We start from the raw sequence: 24,954 nt of genomic DNA, 5'->3' as shown, positions 1-24,954 counted from the left end.
GAACAGAAGGACTTGGGTGAGACCTAAATGGTTTGGGAGAGAGGACGGAGAGCTAGTTGGACAAAGACAGGGTGGAGAAGGGTACAGTATAGTGAGAAGCTTTTTCCTGTTTTTGTCCTCACGTCCTCCTTGATTAGTCTGATGCAGAGGAAGTCGAGTGAGGAAAGGAAGATGAAAGCGCTGACCTCAAAACAATCCCCCCACCCCCCCAAAAAAATGAAAAGGAAAACATGTGGATTTCATTAGGTAGCTGGTTTGTTTGGTGCAGGTTTATATACATGCATGTACATTTGGAGCATGTTTCATTTGAATACGAGAATGTGGAGTAATTTTGTTTAAAAGCTCCAGCTTTCCTTCTGGAGATTTTTGCTGAGGCACATTCACACCCTGTGATCTCCCAGGAGGCCTGGCAGAGTTTGCGCTGTAAATCAGGACTCACAGACTTGTAAGAGGTGTAAATGAACAGCATGCAAGCTGATGTTGCTGTCAGGTCTCAATGGCACCGCAGGGACGCACTACGCGCTATACGACGCATAGTGATAATAAATAACTGCATATTGCCGGCTGCTTTTCTGTGTTTGTCTGACATACTACAGTGTGTGTGTGCACAACTGCACGGACAAACATTTATATGCTGTTTGTGGATTACATGTGCGTGAAAGAATGTGATGTTTTTGTTAGAGGAATTATATATACTCGGTGTAAGTAGACACGGGGTGGCCACACTTAATGTCTGAAACCTTAATATAACCGCAAAAACATTTGCACCATTTCCTGCAGTGTAAATCTCACAGAAATACGGTAAGTAATGGGCTGGATTCCAACAGTTTGTTTTCACACCATAATAAAAGTACCACATTCACTCTTTTCTCAACCGCCTCCCGTTTTAGCTAGGAAATATATGGTTTATTTATCTGTGCTGTCAGTCTTGTGGGTTTCGAATTATTTGAATGCAGGGCCGAGCCTTGTCCTCTCACCTAGACCAAACAGAAGTGCTGTTTTCATTTTTCAGCTCAGTTTCAGATAGAGCCGGAGCCAGGCTAATAACACAGAGGGGTCACCGTGACCTCGGCTCAGCCAGAGGGACATCCAGAAAAGCATGCGCGCAGCTGGGATAGCTATGCTACAGTGGCAAGATGATGCTAGATTGCTTCTGTCTGGGCGTTGGAGATGTTATCTGAGAAAGTTGAGTTTTCATGGCGACTGGAGAGGTGACAGTCCTCTTCTTTTCTTTCTGTGGCTCCAGAATGGAAAGTTAAGAGACCAAAAGCGAGGGCTGAAATGATGCGTGAGAGTATGCCTCTGAACAACAGCAGAAATGTGACTAAGGAATTTGACAGAGCAGACACAGGAAAACAGATGAAAGGGAATAGTGCTGCGCATTAATTCCCCTGTTGAGGCTTTGCTCTCTCACCATCAGCATTCACTTTCCTCTCGACAATCAGTCCCCTAAATTGCCTCCCCACTCATCCACCTTTCTGCTGTGCTCTACACCTCAGCTCTTCAGCCCTCACTTTCTCACTCTCTCTGTCTCTTGTGGGATGTGAAGGGGGCTCTTAGTCTGCTCTTTATTTGCATGTGCTGTAGAGGATTAGAGGCTGAAGAGTCTCAGACTACCGCAGTTAAGAGTCTGCTTTGTGTGTGTGTATACCTAAAGTGTGTGTCTATTCAATTAGATCTCAGTCTTCAGCAGAAGAACACTTACATGGGCCCTTATCTCTGTGTGTGTGCCACACTCCATGTCAGCATCAGAGACGGCACCTCTATTCTCCTAATTCTTTGTCATATTCATTATCGCCCATCGTTAGTGGAGTGTTTTTAGGGCAGTAATCTACTTATGAGCTCTAATTTATTGTCCAATTTCACTGCCTTTTTTTCTCCCCTCTCATATTTTCTTTTTTCACTTTGTCTCTGACAGATTTCCCCTCTAAGTGGTCCAGTGGAAGGAGGCACCCTGCTGACAGTTCAGGGCAGGAACCTGGGCAGGAGGGCTAAAGCAGTGAGAGTCTCTATAGGAGATGTGAACTGTACTCTGCTGCCTCAGTTCTACACTGTCTCCACAGAGTAAGTTTTACAACATATAACTGAATTATGATCCATACGTTTGCAGTGTATGTCAGCCTCTCCCTGCAAATTTGCTTAATCGTATCAGTTTGTCTCGTTTATATCTTTTATATATTTAACTACTTTTCACATTATCTGCTATGTTGAAATAACAAAACTGAACTTCTTGCCCTGTACACCAACTATATATATTTTTTAACCCTGATGAAATATGCACCATTGTTGCTGTCAGGACTTGTGAGATGATAGCTGACAATTACCTGTCGTCATGGTGTTGTCATGGTAACCTAATAGGATTTCAGGCAGGTGAGCGTTCAGGTGGATGGCAGGCTGAAATAGACACACACGGAGATCAAGTGATGGAAAGATTTCTCATTGTTACTGAAAGACTCCTGACATGTACATCTCAGACATGAACACTGTGTGTGCTAAAACACCCTCAAATCAGATCATCCAGTCACGCCTGTCTACTTTTATTGGATGGTGGAAGCTACCTCTATTACACTGGAATGTCTTCAGCTGGGAAAAGTATGAAAAAGTAGTAAACGGGTGCCATGCTTTAAAAGATTTTGGGAAATATTTTTTTCTATATTGAAAAACCTCTAATCCAGGTGGGAAAGAATATTCATGTAAGCATATTTATCTAAACAGAAGCCATTTTCAGACATCGACTGCAACATCAAACTTTTTTAGACATCACCTGTTATAGGTACACATGAGAATGCAAATGTCTTATTAGAAACGAAGTCTCTAGCACATCTCTAGTCTCTGTGTTGGCCCTACGATGGACTGGGCTGGTGCTTTTTGTATGTAAAGTTTACATTTTTTTTCTGTGCTTGCATGGGTTCTCTTCAGGTATTCTTATTTAGTCCAAGACTCCAGAGACAAGCATGTTTTTGCTCCCCCACAGCCTAAACTCTCTTAAGCAAGTTTCCTGATATTTTTTCAATAGTTTTCAGGAATAGTTCCCAACAGTTCCTTAAAGACATCCAAAGCTGTTCTTTGGATTACTTTTGTAAGTAACACTACTGGCTGAAATACAGGCTAAACCACGACAGAGCCCCTCTCCTGACTTTCTCGATACATATTTTTGACAATTTGAACCAAATTTCAAAATTGGAACCGGTCTTATGGGCTTCATGAGATTTGTTCTCAGCGAACAGAGGCTTCAGCGAACAGTAGCTTAATGAACTGAAAGTCCAGATGCATCTCTTGGGTCCTGTTTTCTTTTTCCTATTTCTTGAGAACATGACTTTCAGATGCTGCTCATCTGCTGAAAATCATTTTGCAGGCCTGATACTTCTTCTGTTGTTCTCTACTTGTTCAGTTTCTTCAGATTTTTTAAGGAAACGCTGCACATCACTCTCAGATACTTCCAGATATTTTCTGTCTAACGTCGCTTTAGAAATCAGCTTGTTCTTGAAAATGTTTTTTTTTTTGCCTGTCAAATTGTGTTAGCTTCAATATTTTTGTAAGCTCAAATTTTTAAAAATTGACAAAAAAATCATTTTTTACAACCAACTTCTTGTAACAGAGTGTCTGAAGACACAATTTAAAATAGGCTCTTTGCTTTTTTTATGCTTGAATGTCTCATAGGTCAGTGTTAAAATGAATAAAAAGCAGCTAATGTGTAAAGAGAAGATTTCACAAAGCCTGCTAAAAACATTACATTATAGTTTGGTTCCTTGGAAGCAAAATTTAAAGAAATAAGGGCAGACTTAAGAATTTTGCACAATAAGACAAGAGTTTTTTAAAAAAGAAAGAAATGTAGGTAATCTCAGGGTGACGAGTTAGAAACAGTTTGCCCAGCAGCTCTCTAGGTGTTTATAAAGGCTCGAAGCCATTTTAGCGACAACTAGAAATATAAAGTACACCTGAGTCTCAAATTCTCAGAAAAAAGAATGCACTGAAAATGGTTTTATCTTTTCTTCTGCAAAATGTTTTTAATTTCTAGATACCTACAGATTAGCCAGAGCACATGAAAGTGATAGAGATGGATTCATTGTATACATGCCAAATGTATAAATGAAAGCAACGTAAAAGTTTTTGATCCCAGGCCAGATAACCCTAGTTCAAACATCTAGGAGGTCGGGTGGAAAATGGTCAATTATTTGGCGTGCTACAAAGAAAAGAAATTGAAATAGACCATCAAAGGCAGCAGAGGAAATCCATACTTTTTAATTTGTGCTTGACCAACTTTTATTTAAAGACAATCCAAGAGGGGGCAGTTTATAAACTTCCTCTTGTTAATTAATCACCATCACAGATCTCTGTGACAGTGATTAGATCTGCTTTATATAGGCCCACCAATCATGAAATTAAAATACCAACTGTCCACGTGTGGCTCAGTTTTCATGCATTCATGAGGCTAATTTTCACAAATATTATTATGCAGCACACTTCTCATTTTAAATGGCTCCATCACCACCCCTCCAAAGCTCAGGAATCGTCACATTGTCACCATGGAGACAGAAGGAGCCCGACTCCGACTCTAGCAGAACTCAGTGAAAAGTCAGTAACTCGACAATTACATCCGAACTTTCATTCCGTATCTGTAATGTTCCTTGAATGGAACTGTTTATCTGGTCTTGCTCCACTGAAGCCAATCATTGTATTAAGACCAGTTCTAGGGTGACCTGCGGGTCTTACCTGTCACTCCAACTGCCTGACACATTCCCCCCAAACCACACATGTAGAAAACAACGAATCACGTTTCACTCCGGGGTGAGCTCATCCCATGTTGTCATTCCTTATTGGCTCCAAAGGCTGGTTGTTGTGACAGCACATCATCATTGCTGGAAGTGGCACTGACAAATCATAACACATCAGTGCGTCTGACAGTGTCAGCACATTTGACTTGCACAGACACGCGCATGCATGCGAAACCCGACATTTTTCTACTTCTTCTTTGTGGGGCACTCCGGTGATTGATTAGTGATCCTGTCTCATCACCTTCACAACTTAATTTTGAGGTACAATGTAAAGCTATTCACACCACACCCCTGAATCAGGAAGGTCTGCTTCAAATTCCCCTCATTCATTAGACCACTATCACTCTCTTCATATACACAGCCTACTCATCAGCATACACACACCTGTGCATGTGACCTCATTTACCACGACTGTTGAGACAGGTGTCTGCCCGTGTGCTGAAAGGTGAAAGTTCACATCTGTGTGCCAAAAGGAAAATGTGCAGCACTGGAGAGGCTATGCTCTTCTCACCCGGTGTCAACATGTTAATTAATGGCACAGTCAGTCTAAGCACACCTCATTTATTGAAGTGCTTCACTTGATGTTTGGCTCAGGTCCTCCATGCTGCCCTTCCTTTTCATCATTTTCATACGAACCTTGAGTGGCCGTCGCTGTGTCCATTTAGCTCGGCCCCAGAAAACACTTGTATCCAGACACATACGGACTGGATTGTTGATGATTTTGCAGCCACTCGAGGGAAATGATTAGAGACATCTCAGTGCTAGAACAAATGTTGCCCTCCCGACTGTAATATCTCCACAGTGGGGCAATGCTGGAATATAGAGCAGGGGTCAGCCCAGGCCCTGTGCGCTCCTGCAGGGAGTCTGCCTGTCCTTTGAGTAGAATCACACCACATCAACATCACGTCCAGCATACACCCTCATGCACACACCACATTATCTGCATATCTTGCAAAAGTCTACTTCTATGCTTTTTTATCTGATTGCACATCGTTGGAACATTAGACACGTTGGTACATATCTAAAAATTAAACATGGAAGTGTTGCAACATGCATTGTGTATGCTGGAGGCTGCATAGTTTTCTTCTGCACTGTTTCATTTGGCACTGTGGGATATATAGCAAATACTGTCACTGCTGCCACACTAGCTCTGAGAAGTTAATTGTCTTGTAACTGGCAAGAGTCTAATTTAGCAGAAGATTAAAAATAATTCATTTGAGTTAATTGGTGGAAATTTAATTATGCCATAAGAAGTTATTGTTATATACTTCGAGTGGAGCTGCATTGATTAGTCAATCAACAGGAAATGATTCCAAATTATTCAACATCTGTTTTGATAATTCTGTTAATTGTTTAAGTAAATTTTTGTAAACAAAAATGGCAGCAGTTTCCTGGCTCCAGCTTCTCTAATGTGAAGATATTGTTGGTGTTTTTTTTTACAGTGTTTTATCAGTGTAAAGTCAATATATTACAGAGTGTGTTCAATGAGAGGATCCAAAGCAATGGACAGTGTACAAGACAGGTGAAGAAGAGAGTTCAGGCAGGGTGGAGTGGGTGGTGATGAGTGTCAGGGGTGATTTGTAAAAGAAGGATAGCAGCCAGAGTAAACTGAAAGGTTTCCAAGAAGGCAGTGAGACCCGCTATGATGTGTGGTTTTAAGATGGTAGTAATAACAAAAGAACAGGAGGAGCTGAAGGTGGCAGAGCTGAAAAGGTTAAGAATGGTTGAGATTTTCATTGGGAGTGACCAGGATATACAGGATTAGAAAGGAGAGCAGGATGGCTCAAACTGAGTGGTTCATAGACAAAGGTAGAGAGGCCACCATGCTGTCTAACCCTTGAAAAAGCAACTTAACCTGATGTTATAGACATTATAAGGGTTAATTTCAACTCAGGATTAAAGATAGTTTTAGAATATGTGAGAGGCACTAAAAAAATAATGGGGATGATGAGGGACAGCTTAGATTGAGCAGGTTTGAAGGCAATGTTAAAATGTTTTGACATGTTCAGATTGTGAAAGAATTGTGGATATATTGGACAATGGCTGTTCAAGATGGAATTGCCAGGCAGCCGAAAAGAGGAAGACCACAGAGACACCAACTCCCACATGCAGGGGGTTGGTGTGACTGGATGACATGGATAGAGTGACATGGAGGCACATCTTCTCCTTTTGGCGACCCCTAAAGGGGCAGCCAAAAGGAGAAGATTAATATTTAGTGTATTTATTATAGATTTGGACATGCTGGGACATTTTTTTTGTTGCAATTTTCTGACATTTTTCAACATGTCGCATCAAATATTTCCATTTCACATTTTGCCTTCATGGGTTTTCATCATACTTTAATGCGTTGGCTTATACAGCCACGAGAACGTTTTCTAAACTCTTTCCTGAAACTATGAGACACACCTACTTTCAGTTTAAATGGTACAGGCTGACTTCATCATAGCATCTATCTGCCGAGAAAACCCTTTGTGTTGTACTTCACAGGAAAAAATTACTTTGTGTCTTTGCTCTGCAGAATTATCCTCAACATTATGGTTCAATAGCAAACATCATATAATATGATGTACAGTTTTGATAACAGTTTAGTTCCCAGCCTGAAGCTACCCTGCAAGTTGAGACTGATTCAGGCTCCAATTTCTCTTATTTCCCTCAGGCTTGATCCTGTGAATAGTCATGTTTCATTTTGTTTGTCCTTGTTTTTCTTTCCTCTCTAAATTAGAGCATGTGAAGCGATGCTTTTTTTCTCAAAACAGGTGCACGTCTGCCCTTATGCCACATAACTGACAGGAGTGTAATTTGAGTGTAATGGCATTCTTTACCTGATGCTTCTGTAATTAATGAGCATGAATGTAGACCCTGTTATCAACAGATGGTTGGTACTGCAGGTTATTTTAGTTTCCTTTTAACACCTATTCCGGCTTATGAAAAATTGTTTTAATTAGGGTTATTATATGCTGCTGAGAGTCTGGGCTTAAATTAGATGAAAACAGAATACATGTCACTTTGTTTAAGGCTTGATATTTAGAAAGCCCCGACAGCTTGACCTCAGCCAAGCCTAGACCGACCCAGCCCAGCCGCATCTACTGTGTGTCCTGCCAGGTCCTCCCACACTAAGCACAGCTCCTGCACTTATGTAAATTCCCTGGGTCTCCTCTGTCAATCATATATCGCTAGCTGAGAATTTATAACCACTGTAGCAGCAGGCACCTGACTAAATAAACCGACAGGGTGTCAAGCTGGAAGGAGATCATGTGAGGCGATAAAGGTTGTGTTCCCCCTTTGGTACATTTATCCCAGTGAGGTCCCAGAACAGTAGGTCTCTGTGCCTCAGTACACCACCATGTCATTAATATGAGACGTCTCTGTAGAGTGTGCACTGATGGCACAGGGTATAATCACAGCCAGGAGGTAAGAGTACAAGCCACGGCAGCTTCTTAATCTCCTCTGTGGTTAGACACATCTGGTCTAAGGAGCTTTGAACTTTACTTCCCCTAATATCTGATATCCCAGGGCTTTATTGGATTCCCTTATGTAAATGCAATGGGCATTGATGAATTAGTTCATAACACTATTCCCCAAGATTAATTATGTGTCTTTGTTTAGCAGATCGAGATCTCCTTTTTCATTCTTATATTGGTTTCCCTCACTTGCAATTTGAGTTGAGCGACTCCTTTTTTTTTTCAAATGAGTTTATTGATTTAAAATTGTGAGCATCATTTTTTTTGCTTGTTATTCATATTGTTCTCTTTTATTAACTGATCCTCTGTTGTGGTGTTCTGTCCCCAGGCTGGTGTGTGTCACTGGGAGGGCTGCAGATAACAGGAGCGATATTGTCCAAGTGGATGTGGAGCAGAGTGGGATGGGGAAGTCAAAGGAGACCTTCTCATATTTAGTGAGTATTCTCCAGATATCCACCCTCCTGCTGGTTTTTGCTTTCTGTTCTATCTGCCTCTTCCTCCACACTCTTCATCTATGCTCCTTTTTTTTTTTTTTTTTTTTGCTCCTTCCCCACTGGGAAAGCCTCCCCATGTGTGTCAGTTAAGTGTTAACAGATGCGTTTTATGATTCAGAGGAATGCTAGTGTGTGGGAATCTTCAAACATCCATGTGAGCTGTAAGCTAAGCACCATTGTCATTCAGCATTGAATGCCAGAAAAAACAAATACGGTGATTGTTGGAATGTCCCCTTGCTCTGAATTCATCACCGGACGAGGCGAGCTGGCCAGCATTGTGTTAATTGACCTCAACCCACACAGTCTCTCAGTCTCTAAGAGTATTCACCCAGTGGAAATACCCATGTAAGCCATTTGTTTCTCTTTGTTTATAGACAAAGATATTTTTTTTTACAATCCAGTGCTGGAACGGGCTGTCATTTCTGGAGCTTCTACAAACAGCTCTCCTTGTGAGTCATCCCACAGAGAATTCATCCCAATCTTGAAACCCTTCTTGATACATAAGGATTTTTTTTAAAATCTAGAAAGACAAACATAGTAAGGACTGTTGTTGGACCTCCTCCTGAGCTTCCTTATCCATCTCAGAACTGGTCAGTGTCGGGAGGTGTTTTACTGCAGGAGAAGATGTGAGAGAAAGGGGAAGCAGTTCTGGAGACAGGATATGTGCCTCTACCGCATCTCCTTCCTCAAACCTCTTGACGGAAACATCTGCCTTCTTACGCCCCCTCCTAAACAAAAATACACAATAGGTCTGCTCCATCCCTGTGCACTGAGGAAGTGAATCCTGTCAGTGAGGATAAGAGGTTTCCCTGGAGGCGAGGTTCACGGCGGGGATAAAAAGTTTGAAAAGAGCAGGAATGCTGATGCTGGTAGCTGCAGAGCCGGACAGGGATATTCATCTTCGCCCAAGGAGGCTTTTTATTTGTGTGTAGGTGCTTTTGTGCATGTATGATTACGTGTGCATGAAGTTTCTCATGCGTATGCATGAACATTATTGCTTCTTACCCGCAGTACAGTACAGCTGTCCTGCTACTTGGGCCTTAAATGCCTGTTGGCTTCAGCAGCACTTTAACATACTGCAGCGTGGGCTGTCTTCACAGTTTTCCTCACTAATTTATTGTTATAGTCAGCAGCTGTCTCAGTCCATCTGTAAAGACGTAATATTTAAACCTCAAAGGATAAGGAAAGATTTTATTTGTTGTCAAGAAAGGCATCATAGAGCACAAACACAGTTTTTACTAAGCCTGTCTTTTCCAGTGACAGAAGCTGTCAGATTTCTACTGATAAATGTGATTTCTTGTTACTAGTGTCCCATATCTTTCCTCTGCATGCAGATCCCAAAGCTACTGTCCATGGAGCCGGAGCGGGGCTTGCGTGCTGGAGGAACCAAAGTGACCATCAATGGGGAACACCTTAACATTGGATCCGAGGTTAAAGTCAAGGTCAACACAACACAGGAATGCATTATCACTAAGTGAGTGTGACTTTCGTCAAGCAGTTTCTGCAACTTTTGTTAAGCTGGTCAAATTTCAAGTGGTTCTAAACTCTCTGTGACTTTGAATACTTACCAATAAACCACAAAGGATTTAAATAGCTTTCTTTGCTTTGCCCATATTAATAGCACCCTTTTCTGTAGCTGATAACAAATGCAGCTACACAGTAATTATTTATTCAGGCTGCACAGTGAAGCCTGCATAAAATTCAGCACCTTTACCTGTATCCCTAATGCTTTCCAAAACAGATTTTTGACTTCTGTGTAACTCTGCCAATATGACTTCAATTGTAATTGGAAGTATTTTGGGGATTAAACAGATGTAGACATTGCAAGTTCTGAGGTTACACCGTTTACCTCTTTTTTCTTTTCTTTCTTTTATTAGGAAAACAGCTGGAACAATTGAATGCATCATGCCTCCTGCCTCACAGGCACACACTGACCCAGTAACAGTGTGTGTAGAGTTTGAGAACAAAACTTGTGAGGGTCCAGAGCTTAGCACCACATATACCTATGAGAGGAACCCCACTATCACCTCCATCCGCCCCAAAATGAGCTTCCGCAGGTACGTATACCACCACACACATCTCAAGGATTAAAAATCTCCACATGCAATACTTTGGAGTTCTCCTCGCATTCCCAGTCACAGACATAAGTCATTACTGTAATATTGTCCTCGGTGTCTTCTTCCTATTGTTCTCTAAATTGCACAGCTTCAGCGTGACAGGGCAGTGGCATGTTTTTGAGGACATGTGAGGCTTTTCAGTGTATTCAAACTGGTGTGCTTTATTATCTTATCCTGTCTCTGTCTCATGTTGGAGAAGGGTCCCAAAGTATTTGCATGTCAGTATGAATTTGACACATTTTTTTGTCGCAGCTGAGATGTGACTCTCTGTTGTGTGTGTCACAGTGGTGGCAGGAACATCACAGTGACAGGCCAGGGTTTTGATCTGGTACAGAGTGTCACCATGCAGGTGGTGGGAATTGGACATTCAGTGAGTATCCTAATTATTTCCTAATTTATTTTGCTTGACACTTTCAGTCAGATAGTCAGATGTGTGGGATCTTGGGATTCACTAGAAAATAATTATTTTCTCCTGTGATGTAGTCATAAATGTGCAGACACAAATAAATTATTGGTTCAAAGTAAGTAACTGTTGTCATCTCTGGTCCTTCTACAGCAGTGTGAAGTGCTCACTCCCTCCACAATTGCCTGCCGCTCTCCTCCATCCAACCAATCCCAGCCGACCTCAGTGCAGTTCTTGCTGAATGGAGTCCTTTACACGAATGACAGGCCTTTCTCGTCTGATACCGATGACGAAGAAGAAGAAGAGGAACCTCACATAGGTCACTTTCCCTTGGAATATGTGGAGGATCCTCAGTTCTTCACCGCCAACAAGGAGAAGCTAATCAAACACCATTCAGGGGAGCAGCTGACGCTCATCATCAATGTGAGCGACACTGTTCAATCACTTTCATGCTTCACTTTGTGCTGGTCTACAAAAAGATCCCCAGAAATCCCCAGAAGTCTGCCAGTCCCTACAGACATTTCCACACAAATAATTTGCGTTTTAACTTTATTTCATCAAAAAGCTGGTCAGACGTAAAGGTACCATCAGAAGACATCAGGCCTTTTATGTTGTTATGTGGCGAGCTTTGAAAAAAATGAAATACTTACTCTACTCCTTGAACTAGTGACGCTATTTTCTGGCTTGTTTTGTGGTTTCAAAAGCATCACCGCTGTAAACCTGAATGCTTCCACTGTTATGAGCCGACAGAGCTGACTGTTTCTTTATTCATATTCACATAAACCAGAGGCATATAAAACACTTCAAAGGCTCTGTCCCCTGTAATGTGTTGACTTCTAATGTTGCAGGTCTAAGTGGGAAGGGGGGCTTTGTTTAGTTGGAGGTCCCATGTTCCACGTTCTGGCTGATCTAAGCACCTGTCTGCATGAATTCATCACCCTAGAGGGTTTCTGGCTGTGACACCGTAAAAAAATGCACATACTAACTGCACAGACAGGAAAGTTTGAACACAACGCAGCTTCCTCTTTATGTGTCGGTGTGTGCCGGGTTCAGCCCATCTACATGGTCGACTCATTTGTTGTTTCCTGTTTGATTTAGGAAGGTGGATTCCACTCGTGGTGGAGCTGAATGGGGGAGAGAGGCTGAAGAGAAATGTGTTTGTTTAATAGGGAGCTTGTTAGCCAGCCAGCCTATATTAAGAACCTGAGCTGGAATGTGGGTGGGTTTTGTTATCCTTTATTCTGTTTTCGGCCTGTGGAATCCATTGTTTTGGCCTTTTCTATTAGTTTCCATGTGAAAATCTTGTGCATATTGGGGTTATAAAAATCTATTTCTTAGAATATGCTTAAACATATTGGTGTGATAGCTTGATGCTTTTTGTGTCTGTGTATGATGTGTGTGTGTTGTGTTTGTTCAAGGAAGCATTTGTTGACAGAGACCCAGGGGGCTGCAATCTGCAGTGGGGACAGAACAGTGTCCTAAGGGTGTAATCAAAACAAGGAAGCACGCTGGGGATAAACACACGCGTACTTCCTCACTTGTCATTCTTATATTGAAGGGAAATTGCCATTTCATACAAAAAGGCTCATATGTTTGTACGTCTCTCTGTTTGTAGGTTAGTCTATTATTAGTAATAATAACACTGTACATAGCAAATTAATTACAGAGAGGGCTGTGATAAAGTAAAAAGTAAAACCACAAGAAACACAAGGAGTCATGCGATCATACACAAACCTTGGAGTTAGTCCGCAAAGATGAATGTTAAAATTCTTCTTTGTTGTTTCACAGTAAAGCTCACTGTGGCAAGATTACAGTTTGACTTCCTGATTGGATTTCTACTTTCAAATAAAGTACTTGAAGTAATGCAGCTAGACTTTTTACAGCCGATTTAATCATCTGTGTCTGATCTTTGTGTACTGAAGTTTCTACATTCCTGACTAGACAAACTATTTCTTGCATTACTCATTAAACCTTAATTAACTGATTAGTAAAATATTTCAGATTAAGAATTTCTTTTGCATGAGTCTTCTGGGCCAACATAGACAGCACGGACCCATTATGATTTTGGTGGGGGAGGAACCAAAACATAGGCAGAACCTGCAGAAGAGACCTGAAGTAAAAGTGCTAACCACTGAACCACGGTGACCCTTGAACAGACAACTAGATTTTATGTTATACATATTAAAAGGGGTACTTTAGTCTAAGAGTTTCAGATATTTTGCCGATATGTGAGAGACTCTACTAAATAATGGGAAAAATTAGGGACAGGTCAGGTTGAGCAGGAATGTTGGGATGGAGGAGTAATAGTGGGTAAACTGAACAAAGGATGTTAAAAAAAAGACCTCAGAGGAGGTTCGTGGATGTAGTGTAGGGCAACATGCAGGGGATTTGCTGTGCAAGAGGAAGATGATCCACTGTGGTGACTTTTAAAGACACCAGCCAAAAGAAGAAGAAGAAGTAATGAAGATTAACATGTAATTAGCATTGTTCAAGTGATCTGAGCCTTAGTTCCTAACACAAGCTTCAAAATCAAGAAATTACCATATTGGAAGTGAAGGACATCTTTCATTTCTGTCATGCCTGATAAAAATCTTTCAAACTCAGTGCCCACCATCTGTAAAGTGAGTTCTCCTGATCCCTACTATAAATTTTTAAGCATTTAAAAATCCTTCACTAGATCCTCAGAAGATATTGTGCTGCTTTTTAAATAAGCTGAGTGCTACACGTCCTGAGTCAGTGAAATCACACTTCATGTGTAAAATCAGACGAGTGTCTATTTAAGCAGTGAAATTCCAGGCTTGAAAGGAAGCAGCAGAGTTAGACTGATTGGAAAACATTGTCCATGCATCTTATTTCAAAAGGCTTCTGTAAAGGCCCTGAGAATGTTATTCTGGGCTCAGACAGGGATGACCGTGATCGGGTTTGTTTGTAGAAACTTTTCTGGCCATGTGAGAGGGGGAGTGGGAATGTTTTGTGCTTCGAGCTGAACTCTAGCCCAAACTGGATGAGTTTCCCCCTTCCATTCTCTGCATGACAGCTGCATGACAGGCCTGCCACGGCTCGGTTTCTGTGCGTGCACACTAGAATGCCTATGTGTCTGCACGTATGTGTGGGGTAAATCTCTTTGTGAATGTTATCTGCGCTTGTTCGAAGTAGGCCCTTCTGCTATCTTACTCCTGACCGGCTGACGGCTGTTTTTATTCGTTTCTGGCACAGAAAGTACCGAGCAATCTGGAGCTGATGCCGGAGGAATACTCAGTGATGATTGGCTCCTATCCCTGCAACATCACTTTTCACAATGACCAGCTGTTCCACTGCACTATCAACGGACTATCCAGCTCCAGCGAAAGGGAGCTTCCTGTCTTTGTAAGTAGTAAACCTTGTAAAACACTATAACATGCAAATATACAATCCAGACTTGTGCTGAAAATATTGCTGCCTGGACCTCGATAATTTTAGAGTTTCAACCATATATTACATTCAAGCCAAGCATTTAGTCAGAATCTGTACCACCTGTGATGCTCACTGAAACGGATTTTATCTGCAAAAATCTGAATGCGTGCTCTGCAAGTCATTTGTGAGTGTGCCGCTCTACATGCATTATAAATGGGTTGTAGTCGCTCCTCATTCCATCATGAAATAGTAGTCAGTTGGGGGTGGTTAGTCGTCATTCTGTGCCACAACAAATAGTTGTGTGTTTGCCAACTGTTGTTCATGTCTTTAATCTTTTATCAGTTCATCTATCATCTATTGCACAGACTGCTCATACTGATCCCAAAAACTTCTGAGTCAGCGATGATCTCACTCTTCACTTGTGTCTTTGTTTTTTTTTTCCCGGTTCTTTCATTCTCCATTAAATGCCCTAATCAAGACATGGCTAAGCCCTGAGCAGTCCTGATAAAACCAGACCCTCTTTTTCCTACCCATCTCTCTTCCCCATCTGTAGATATCCGTTCTGGTCTGTTTTGATAGGGCTCTATTAAGGGGGAAAGCATTCATCTATATTTAAATATGAGCCAAACTGCGAGTGGTTTGCTGAAATAGCTCAGAAAACATATGTTAGTCGTTCTCTGCCACGGTTGAGGTGAACTGTAAGAAGCATTTCCCCACTTTGACACAAAAATAGAAGTAAAGCCTCTCCTTCCTTCTCTGTCTCTCTCTCCTTGTGTACCTGTGGCTCGCTCAAGCAAACCTCCACCCCCATCTGTCTCTCAGGATGTCTCAGAATAAACACTGGCAATTAGCAAACACATAAAGTCAGGGCAAGGGTCAGATAAGATGTCATAACACAAATGGGTGGGCTGTCTGCTGCCTGCACACGAGCACTGAGGATGATTTGCAAGCGCATTTGACAGGGGCATAAATACAGAGTGCAAGTACATTTTCCTTTGTGCTGGCACATTTGAATAAATGCATACATGTTGGGGTGACGCATAGCTCGTGGCCATTTGTGTTACTTCACTTACTTTTGGTGGAAGATCTATTTTTGCACGCCTGTGTTGTGCTTGGCTCTGAAGTGCTGCAGAAGTGGATGTGGGGAAGCAGTGTTTTTGTACCCCAAGCGAAACAGGAACATGGAACAATGGCATTTTCCCCTCCATTACACCAGGCCTGGCTGTTGCAACCTCTGGAAGAAGGCCTCCTCTGGCTGGTCTGAGTAAATAAATGTCTGGAACAGAAAGAGCAAGAGAGAATGTGAGAATGAGGGAGCCCGGTGAGCCAGCTTCCCCCCGTTAGAGTAAGACCACTGTAAGAAGGATTTGGTCTGAGGATTGGAGGCTTTTTTATCTCCGTCTCTTTTCATGAAATATGTTCAGATTGGGGAAGGAGCGGGAATGATGTGAGCAGGGACCAGAGAGACCCTGCTGACTAATCAGAAGGCAGAAGTGAAAGTTCTTTTCTTGTCACATCTGGGTTAGACTGAACTGGGTGACTCGTTGCAGCGAGAGACCATTTTTCAAAATCTACAGTGTGTAATTTTTTTTTCTGCATATGTGCACCTGTGCCCATGGAGAAAAAAAATTGATGTGCTTGTGCATGTTTGCAGCAACTTGTGTTCTCATTAAGAACTGCTTCTGTTGCACTCCACTCACTCTGTGTTACAAAGAAAAGTTTTAATGCATCTACTGCTCATTACTGTGTGTTCTGCAACCTTCTGCCTTCAACTTTTTCTTTTTGCCTTTTTGGATATTACCTTACTGGGTTACAATGTAGTGCAGGAAAAGGGACAACAATTTGACTCCAGCCATTCATTTCCTAGCCAACTATCCAGGAAGTGGGGTTTAATTCTTGCCACTCTTTCTTCATCAGTGCAAACCATTTTAAACAATCCCTTTATTTTATCTCATTTGGGCTGCTATAATTATCTTTACACATCATTTGCTCATATTCCCACTACTCTAAGTGCATCTGCTAGGATTTCAACATGCTTGCACAGCTTTAGAGTTGGCTTTTTGCAACATCTAACCAGCAGCTGACTCAAAAGATCTGACAGCTGGGGCATTTTTATCAAATTTCTGGACTAGTGAGATGGAGATGGGATCATTTAAGCGTTATATTAAAATGCACATATTGTCAGATAATTATAGAATAGGTAGCTTGTTTTTTGGGGAGTATATTTTTATTTGCAGTAATTAAGAGCTGAAAGTTTTTTATCTTGAATTTAATGTTTTGTATCGTTAAATAAGCTTCTAAGAAAACAAAAGTAAATGTAGGGCATGAGGCGATATAGTTGACAGTCACGGTGTTAGAAAAATCCATAGAAGGAGAAGGGAAAACTTAAAACAGAACAATGGAGGAGGCCGATTTTTGAAGGAGCTTGACCCAGTTTCATTTGTCATTTCCTTTTTCTTTTTAGGTGCAAGTGGGGAACTTTCGACGCAAAGTTGCCACAGTGCAGCTCGGTGGCAGCGAGATGGCCATCGTGGTATCCATTGTGGTGTGCTGTGTGCTGCTGCTGCTGTGCACTGTGGGTAAGTTGTGTCCACATACTTACCAGAACGTGATGGATGTATGCCTGTTATAGCAAATGCGTGCTCCAGATGGGAAATAGATAAAAGGAATTCGGGGGTCATAGATTCCCGCGCCTTCCCTTCATTCCTCTTCAGTATCCATTGCACAAAGACCACAGTGTTTCTCTTACCGTCTACTCCATCTGTGTGCTTATGTGTGTGTATACACTGTAATCTTTGAGTGTGTCTCTGGGGCAGGTGTATGGGTGAAAATTGGTGTTAGTGTGGATTTTCACACAGTTTCCCAGTATGAATCTGTTCTCAGATATTAAAAAAAAAGCCAAAAAAAAAAAAAAGCCAACCTCCTTTCTTTTCTTGCCAGACTTTGTGGGTGTGACATAAATGTTGAAATATTAGTGCGTAAATCATCTTTACGTTCCGTGTTCTCACTGTGAAAAACATTGGCACAAAGTCTTTTCCACGGGCTCATAAAAGCTGAAAAACACTAAAATAATTTCATCCATTCGAAAATCTCTCAGTCCCATTTTGACCCTGTTATTATTTCCAGGAAGTTGACAGTGTGTGATAACAGCAGTTGTTTTGTAAATTAGTTGCATTGTATTTTTCTCACTCTTTTGTGTTTTGTTTTTTTTCTCAGCTCTGGTAGTGTACTGCACAAAGAGCCGAAGGGCAGAACGCTACTGGCAGAAAACGCTGCTCCAAATGGAGGAGATGGAGTCCCAGATCAGAGAGGAGATCCGTAAAGGTGTATTTATAAGAACATCACACACACACACGAGCACACCAGTACAAACTTTGTTATCAAAGTCACTTAGACCAGCGATTTTGAAAAAAAAAAAAAAAGTTTTCATGAAGACAGAAATGTTGACCACACTTATTTGTGTTTACTTGTTTGTGTATATCTGTGTTTGTGTGCGCGTGCGAGCAGAAAAGTATATTTGTTTTTGAGGTTTTCTAGTCTGAAGTGCGAGAAAGATACAACAGTGGACAGATCTGTGCCTAGTAAGCGTGACTCATAAAACATAGTCTCTGCCAAATGATCAGTCACAGACAGACACACTGAGTAACCACATCGCCTCTGCTCCCTCTGCCCTATAGGAACGAGACCTTTGAGTTTGTGTTTGGTTTTGTGTCTGTGTGTGTGCGTGTCTAGGGCATTAGACCAAAGCAGTGTGAAGGCCACTCCGCATCTGAGCACCCAGATTTATTGTGTGGAGATAGGGGGGACGGATAGAGAAAGAAAAATGGAGGGAGGAAGCGATAGGAGCGGGAGTGAGGGCCGCAAGCTTGAGGAGAAGCAGAAGCGTGGGAGGGAGAGGAGGAGAGGAGAGGTTATTTTGTCAGAGGACACAGATAGATTTGTGGCCGAGTTCAGGGTGAGTGTGAACAAAGCGCTGGATACTTTTGCTGAGAAGATGTGATAAAAGCAGGCGAAGGGGGGAGAGTGTTAAAGAAGATGGGTAATTGACATATTCCAGGTTACACAAATGGGAGTGTCGTGATATTTGTCTGAAGAGTGAGGCAGAGGGGAGGTTTGGTATTCAGGCCTGCTGCTTATAATCTGGAGCTGACAGTGTGAACTGATTCAGAGGATGCTTTAGCGAGCAGGAGGATAAATAACCTGGCGGTGTAATGAAATATGTTTTAAATCCCTCTGGTCTAGTATTCTCTTCTTTCTGCACAAACACTGTCTGAAGAAACAGCCATTGTAACCCAAATACGTCTCTCATCCTGCGACAGGATGCACTTTTCTATAAAGAGATCTCCGGCGTGTCATTACATGTGAACATTATCCTCTGCTGGTACATGCTAGCCAATAAAGTGGCTACAACATTGCCATGCAGATTCGAGTCAGCATCTGGACACGCTGATGCTGTTACTGCATGAAAACCTCGATCTGTACACATGTTTTGGATAAAAGCCTCAGACTGGATTTGGCTGCTCTGATTGTCGTTTGGTAAATATTTGCCTGTGTGTCGTGACGGGCTGCACAGTTTGTCAGGGAGAAAGGATGAGAGGGGAAAAAGATCAGAGGATTAGGATTTGGTATATTTAGTATTTAACCAGAAGATGATACTAGATGGAGGAAATTAAATGATATAATTCTGTGTTTGATTTAAAATAGCTTCCTGTGAAATCAACCAGTCTTCCAGCAGGATGGGAAAAATTGATGGTTACTGGATTAGTCTGCAAACAGATTTCTTGCTTACTTTACTTAGCAACAAATGAAGCTCGAGGAGCCAGAAACAGGAAGAAACCACAGTGTACAAACAGAACCCATGATTCAATCTCATATGTTTTGTTTTGGGGGGATTTTTTTCTTTTTTGCGCCTTCAGGCTTTGCAGAACTCCAGACCGACATGACAGACCTGACCAAGGAACTGAATCGCAGCCAGGGCATCCCCTTTTTGGAGTACAAACAGTTTGTCACACGCACCTTCTTCCCCAAGGTGAGAAACCCTATTTATTCCCTGTTATCTGATTTCGACTGGCACATTGACAATACCATTTTTCTCACTGGGGTTTTAATATTTCTGCCCTACATGTCCCATTTCCCGTTTGTCACTGCTTGTAATATGCAGGGTAAAAATTCACCTTGGAACTTTTAAACATAGAGCAGAAATCCAGTGAGGTGTAGCTCAGTCTGGCACCCTGCAGGACAGTTAATATGTTCTCTATAGGTAAGCATTTTTCTGATGTGCGATCCACCTCGAAGTGGGTCTATCTGTGGGTGGGTGTTTTTCCACCAGTGCAGACGGGCACAGCTCAGCAGGCTTTGTCTTCCAACCACAGGCATGGACTTTCAAGGAGACAGAACAATGGCGGGCACTGCGACATGGAAACTTTCTCCCCGATCTCTCAAAAGACACATCGTTTTCTTTTTTTCTCCACTCACACACCCACGCTGTTTTGCAAGTACAAATGATCTTGCGCAATGACAGCCATGTCGGTTTCAGTGGACAGTGGACGCTGTTTTTTTTGTTTTTTGTTTTTTTATTGGGAAGGAAAAGAGAGGAGGAGAGTGTTGAAAAGCTACATGGAGGGAAACATAAATTCCAGTGTTGCTACTGCAGTATCGTTTCTCCCACAGACTGTATAAAAAAGCTGGCCATAGCCTCCAGGTCTGAAAAGTGAAGCCGATGCAAAGACTCATAAAGCTGGATTTTTTTTGTATACACCAGCAGATGTATGGTTGCAAAAAGAGGCCAGATTGTGCAGAAGGTTATTTTAATGACCTACTTCTCCCTTGATTTATAATCTCTGTAAACAGTTGCTAGTTTCAAGGCAACTCAGCATAATGTTAATTTCCATAAATTATGGTGACATTTCAAGAAAAAAAAAAGCAGATACAAGTTACTACCATACGGCTGTGCATCCTCAGTCAGACTCAACCCTTTGCGTCACATCTGGCTTTGAATAAACGAGATGGCCACAACCAAAATCTGAAGCTCAGTGCTGTCGCTGTGGAGGTCAGCAAACCAGTCTGTGACATTAGCTTGATTAGGTCCATGTATCATAGTCTGGGTTCTGCCATATTTGTCTGCTAAGACAGCAAATGAGCCTTTGTGCTCTTGTTTTTCCATGAGAGCTTCTGGTTGTCTGAGATTACACACGCGCACACACACGAAACAGTGTTAGACACAGACTTAGACACAGTTAGAGTGCCAGCCAGACGTGGCTGTCCTGAAATGACAGACTGTGTTGAAAGGCTGCCTCTTAGCTCTCGGCCACTTTGTCTCCAAAGCCATTAAGGATCATGACGTTTTGTGTCACGGTGTCATGTTTCCTTTTCATGGTCATTCGGGACCTTTTCAAGAATTTCTGTCCTTTGCCTCCAGATTTCAAAACTTACTGCCAGCGCATAAAAGCCAGTTCTTTTTGTTTCCCCTGTTTATCTTCCGGTGTTTACGACTACAGCAGACTTTTTATGACAGCTTTCTGTGTGTGATTGTGTGTTTCAGATGTGCTCAGATTACGAGAAAAGTCTGGTCCAACCTGTCTACGAGAATGATGCTCTGGGGCCTCGAGCTTTACCAGAGACCCACCCGCTGCTGCAGGATTGGCAGGTGAGGGGTTAAGCCATTAGGTTGTTAGGTTAGGCTTTCTCCTGCCAAAGTGCTTTTTCACTTTCTTGTTTTTCAACTGGGTCATGCTGAAGCTTATTAAGGTTTCGTGGTAAGGTTGCTGTCGCTGAGCTATAAGCGCGTATTGTGATTTTTCTTTCCCTTCCTTCCTGTGGTTGCGAAGTTTGTGTCTGGATTATGCCACTGTACTGTCTGTGTGAACCCACATATGTATGCATGTCATTCAGGTGTTTCAAAGGACATGAATGTTAGCTTGTTAATGAACGCGCTGCCCGCTAAGTTGATAGCAGGCTGTAGACACACTTCCTACAGGCACTTGGACAAATTCACAGTATGCTTTATAATGAAATAGATCTCTAGTGGGTGGTGTGTGTGCAGGTGTGTAGGTGTGTGTGTAGGGATGGACGAGAGCAAGACTTATAAAGAGAGTAAAAGAGGGGGGCGTGCATTTTCACACACCTTTGTGAGAATGTGTGGTGAAAGTGAAAGCACATGCATGCGCACATTACAACGAGAGAAAGTAAAGACTGCAGTGCTAGTTTTGGGTCGGCAGCCGGGGGAGCCTGTCTAACAGTGATGAAGTGCCTTGGATCCACATTGTCTTCCCAGGAAGTGTTTTCCAGGTCACAGCAAATAAATCTCATAGGCGAGCATTTATCTTAATGGACACCCCTGTTCTCCTTCTGTCAGGCTGCAAACCACACCATATGGCTGCAGTCCAGAGGGAAGACTTCATCACACGGCTGCTTTAGACGCACTCATAGATAGGCCATACTCATTAAGTCGACTCGGCACATTTAGAGACTATCACACGCAGTAAGAGACTGGAGCAGGACGTGCAGATAGTGTGGAGGAAACCAGAGTGGGAGGTGCCTGAAGGTACACGGGGAGGAGATGTGATAGAAAGATGAAGTGTTCGGTAGATGGGTCACTCAAGATGAGAGGAGGTGAAGTAGATTAGGGGGGACGCAGCAGGTGTGTAATCCAGTTAAGGTGAAGTCATGTAGAGACATAACTGTTTAATCTCCCCTCTGTCATCAGGCCACCAACACAACAAAGCCTAACATAGAAGAGGGCATCACTCTGTTCTCCACTCTCCTCAACAACAAACACTTCCTGATCACATTCGTCCATGCCCTGGAGCAGCAGAAAGACTTTGCTGTGCGGGACAGGTAACTGCTTCTCTTACAGCTACATTCATTTGTACTACACACAGAAAAACTGCTGTCAAGTACACAGGTAGGAAACATTTTTTTCTCAGAGAGCCATACTGAATAAGATAAAGTGAAAGACCACACCGCAAACAACTGAAGTGAAGAATGGTGAACAAGGCCGATTAATAAGCAGGTTCCATGTATGAGTGCGCTGCACAGACACAGATAAAACTTAATAAGTGGAAAGTAGCATAAAAATTAAATACTTTTATCCTGACACATCATTTTTAGCCACGTAGTATTCCACGTTATGCCTCCTAAAAGGGACAACGCCACAAACTCAGTTAAAGGTAGTGTATAATAGTAGATACCAGAAAATAACAGTCTCTAATGATGCTTAAGTTATAACAGCCTAATAATTACATACTAAGACCAAAATATTTTTCGTGCCAGACTTTACATATGCTCTTCTTTTTTGTGTAAACATGGACATTTTAAAATAGTAGTGTATTGAGATTGACTCATTTCTGCAGCCAGCCTTTGGTGGCCATTTAATGAACTCTAGTTTTTGGCACTTTGCATTGGCTTCATTATGCTGGTGTTGTGCCTGTAATGAGCTTATATTAAAGTTTAATCCATTTAATAGATCAAAGTTTATCAGTCCTTCCTTTTTTCCATCCATCCGTTTTCTTAACTTATTTAATAAGTTCTGACTTACCAATTTAACATTCAGTGTAAAATCAGTCTTAACATTAAAACTGAAGCTGTGGTCTAAAAACAAATGTATAGTGAGTTTTTCACAGGACACAAGACCATGGTTAAGGCTGTAGGTTTTTCTCTGTTGCATATAGCTTGTGGAAAACCTTTTGCTCCAGCTTTGTAAATATACGGACATATATCAGTGTTACTTATTTTGTTTTTTCCTGATGTCCTAAAACTGGGCTGTCATTGTGAATCAGAGAGAAATTCCAGCGGCAAGACCACATCCTTTTCCCAGCACAACATCAGCACTTACTGAGTGATGTAGCCTCTTTGTGATGGATTAGAGGGGGAGGGGCTTTGTTAGGGAAATCCCCTGCACCCCTGGTACTGACTCAGACACTCCCTGCATTAGATCAAACCTTTATTTGGCTCTGCTGTCACAGGTGCTGAGGGGAGGACCAAATATTGTTGTTGTTGTTTTAACATAGCTATTTTTAAATCTCCACTGACCACACACTGACAGGGCATGTTTGCCAGAGTCTGTTTTTGCTCATCTGTCTCAGCCGCTAATCTGTTTTCTCACCCTTCAGATGCAGTCTGGCGTCCTTGCTCACCATCGCCCTCCATGGCAAGCTGGAGTACTACACCAGTATCATGAAAGATCTGCTGGTGGACCTGATTGATGCGTCGGCTTCCAAAAACCCCAAACTAATGCTCCGCCGGACTGAGTCCGTAGTGGAGAAAATGCTAACCAACTGGATGTCCATCTGCATGTATAGCTACCTCAAGGTGAGAATGGCAAAGAAGCATGCTCAGCAGAGTAATTAATGACTCACACAAGTTTGATTAAAAGGAATTACCGCAGCTTTGATTTTCGCAAATTCTTTAGGAAACAGTGGGTGAGCCTTTTTTCCTGCTGCTGTGTGCAATCAAGCAGCAGATCAACAAGGGCTCAATAGACGCCATCACAGGAAAAGCCCGCTACACCCTCAATGAGGAGTGGCTGCTACGTGAGAATATTGAGGCCAAGCCACAGGTCTGACATCTCATTTAATTAGGCCATGCTGACAATGTCATGCTGACGATCCAAACTCATATTTTTACAAATCGTCTCATGCTTTTGTTTTTTGTTTTTTTGCAGAACATCAACGTGTCCTTCCAGGGCTGTGGCATGGACTCCCTATCTGTCAGGGTCATGAATACAGACACAATCTGCCAAGTTAAGGAAAAAATCATTGAAGCCTTTTATAAAAACCTCCCATTCTCCCAGTGGCCTCGGGCCGAGGATGTCGACCTGGGTAAGAGCACATTTTCTCTGATTATTTTCATCCTCTCCCCTACCCAGCCCTCCAAGATATAGTAATCTCCTTTGCAAAAGGTCAATTCCTCTCATGAAGCTCAACTAACCTGAGGCTGCAATGTAATAAATGACAGAATGCATTGAGGAGAGTGTACAGTCATAATCACAAAGAGTTATTGCTTTCAAAAGCTGTGGAGCCTGCAGTGCTGATTTGATTAATGGCCCGAGAATATTTCCACAGGTCGTGACACAGAGAGTTAGAGCTCGGCTGCGGTCCGTCTTGCATATTCTTTTCCAAATTTAGAAGGAAATTGTCTAACGCTGCTGCTTGTCTCTCCTTTTTTCTTTCCTCCAGAGTGGTTTGACTCAGGCAGCAACAGTAAGCTTTTGCAGGATCTGGACAACTCCTCAGTGATGGAGGATGGCCGAAAGAAACTCAACACAGTCTTCCATTACCAGGTGTGTGCTTGTGAGAGACCATTGTGGTGGGT

General features: G+C 42.2%; 1 protein-coding gene across 1 annotated transcript in view; it reads left to right on the top strand.

Moving 5' to 3' along the window:
- Positions 1-24,954, top strand: part of plxnd1 (plexin D1) — a 71,972-nt gene that overhangs the window by 35,997 nt on the left and 11,021 nt on the right. The window contains exons 13-28 of the mRNA XM_085146534.1: positions 1,919-2,064; positions 8,565-8,670; positions 10,065-10,204; positions 10,608-10,787; positions 11,133-11,217; positions 11,404-11,673; positions 14,467-14,616; positions 17,108-17,222; positions 17,860-17,967; positions 19,560-19,672; positions 21,185-21,289; positions 22,349-22,479; positions 23,754-23,952; positions 24,053-24,199; positions 24,305-24,461; positions 24,819-24,922. Of these exons, the coding sequence (XP_085002660.1) occupies positions 1,919-2,064; positions 8,565-8,670; positions 10,065-10,204; positions 10,608-10,787; positions 11,133-11,217; positions 11,404-11,673; positions 14,467-14,616; positions 17,108-17,222; positions 17,860-17,967; positions 19,560-19,672; positions 21,185-21,289; positions 22,349-22,479; positions 23,754-23,952; positions 24,053-24,199; positions 24,305-24,461; positions 24,819-24,922 (2,256 nt within the window). The remainder of the gene's footprint in view (positions 1-1,918; positions 2,065-8,564; positions 8,671-10,064; positions 10,205-10,607; positions 10,788-11,132; positions 11,218-11,403; positions 11,674-14,466; positions 14,617-17,107; positions 17,223-17,859; positions 17,968-19,559; positions 19,673-21,184; positions 21,290-22,348; positions 22,480-23,753; positions 23,953-24,052; positions 24,200-24,304; positions 24,462-24,818; positions 24,923-24,954) is intronic.

The sequence above is a fragment of the Neolamprologus multifasciatus genome, chromosome 20, assembly GCF_963576455.1.
Source record: "Neolamprologus multifasciatus chromosome 20, fNeoMul1.2, whole genome shotgun sequence".
NCBI classification, from domain to species: domain Eukaryota; kingdom Metazoa; phylum Chordata; class Actinopteri; order Cichliformes; family Cichlidae; genus Neolamprologus; species Neolamprologus multifasciatus.
This window is presented reverse-complemented; position numbering and strand designations above follow the sequence as displayed.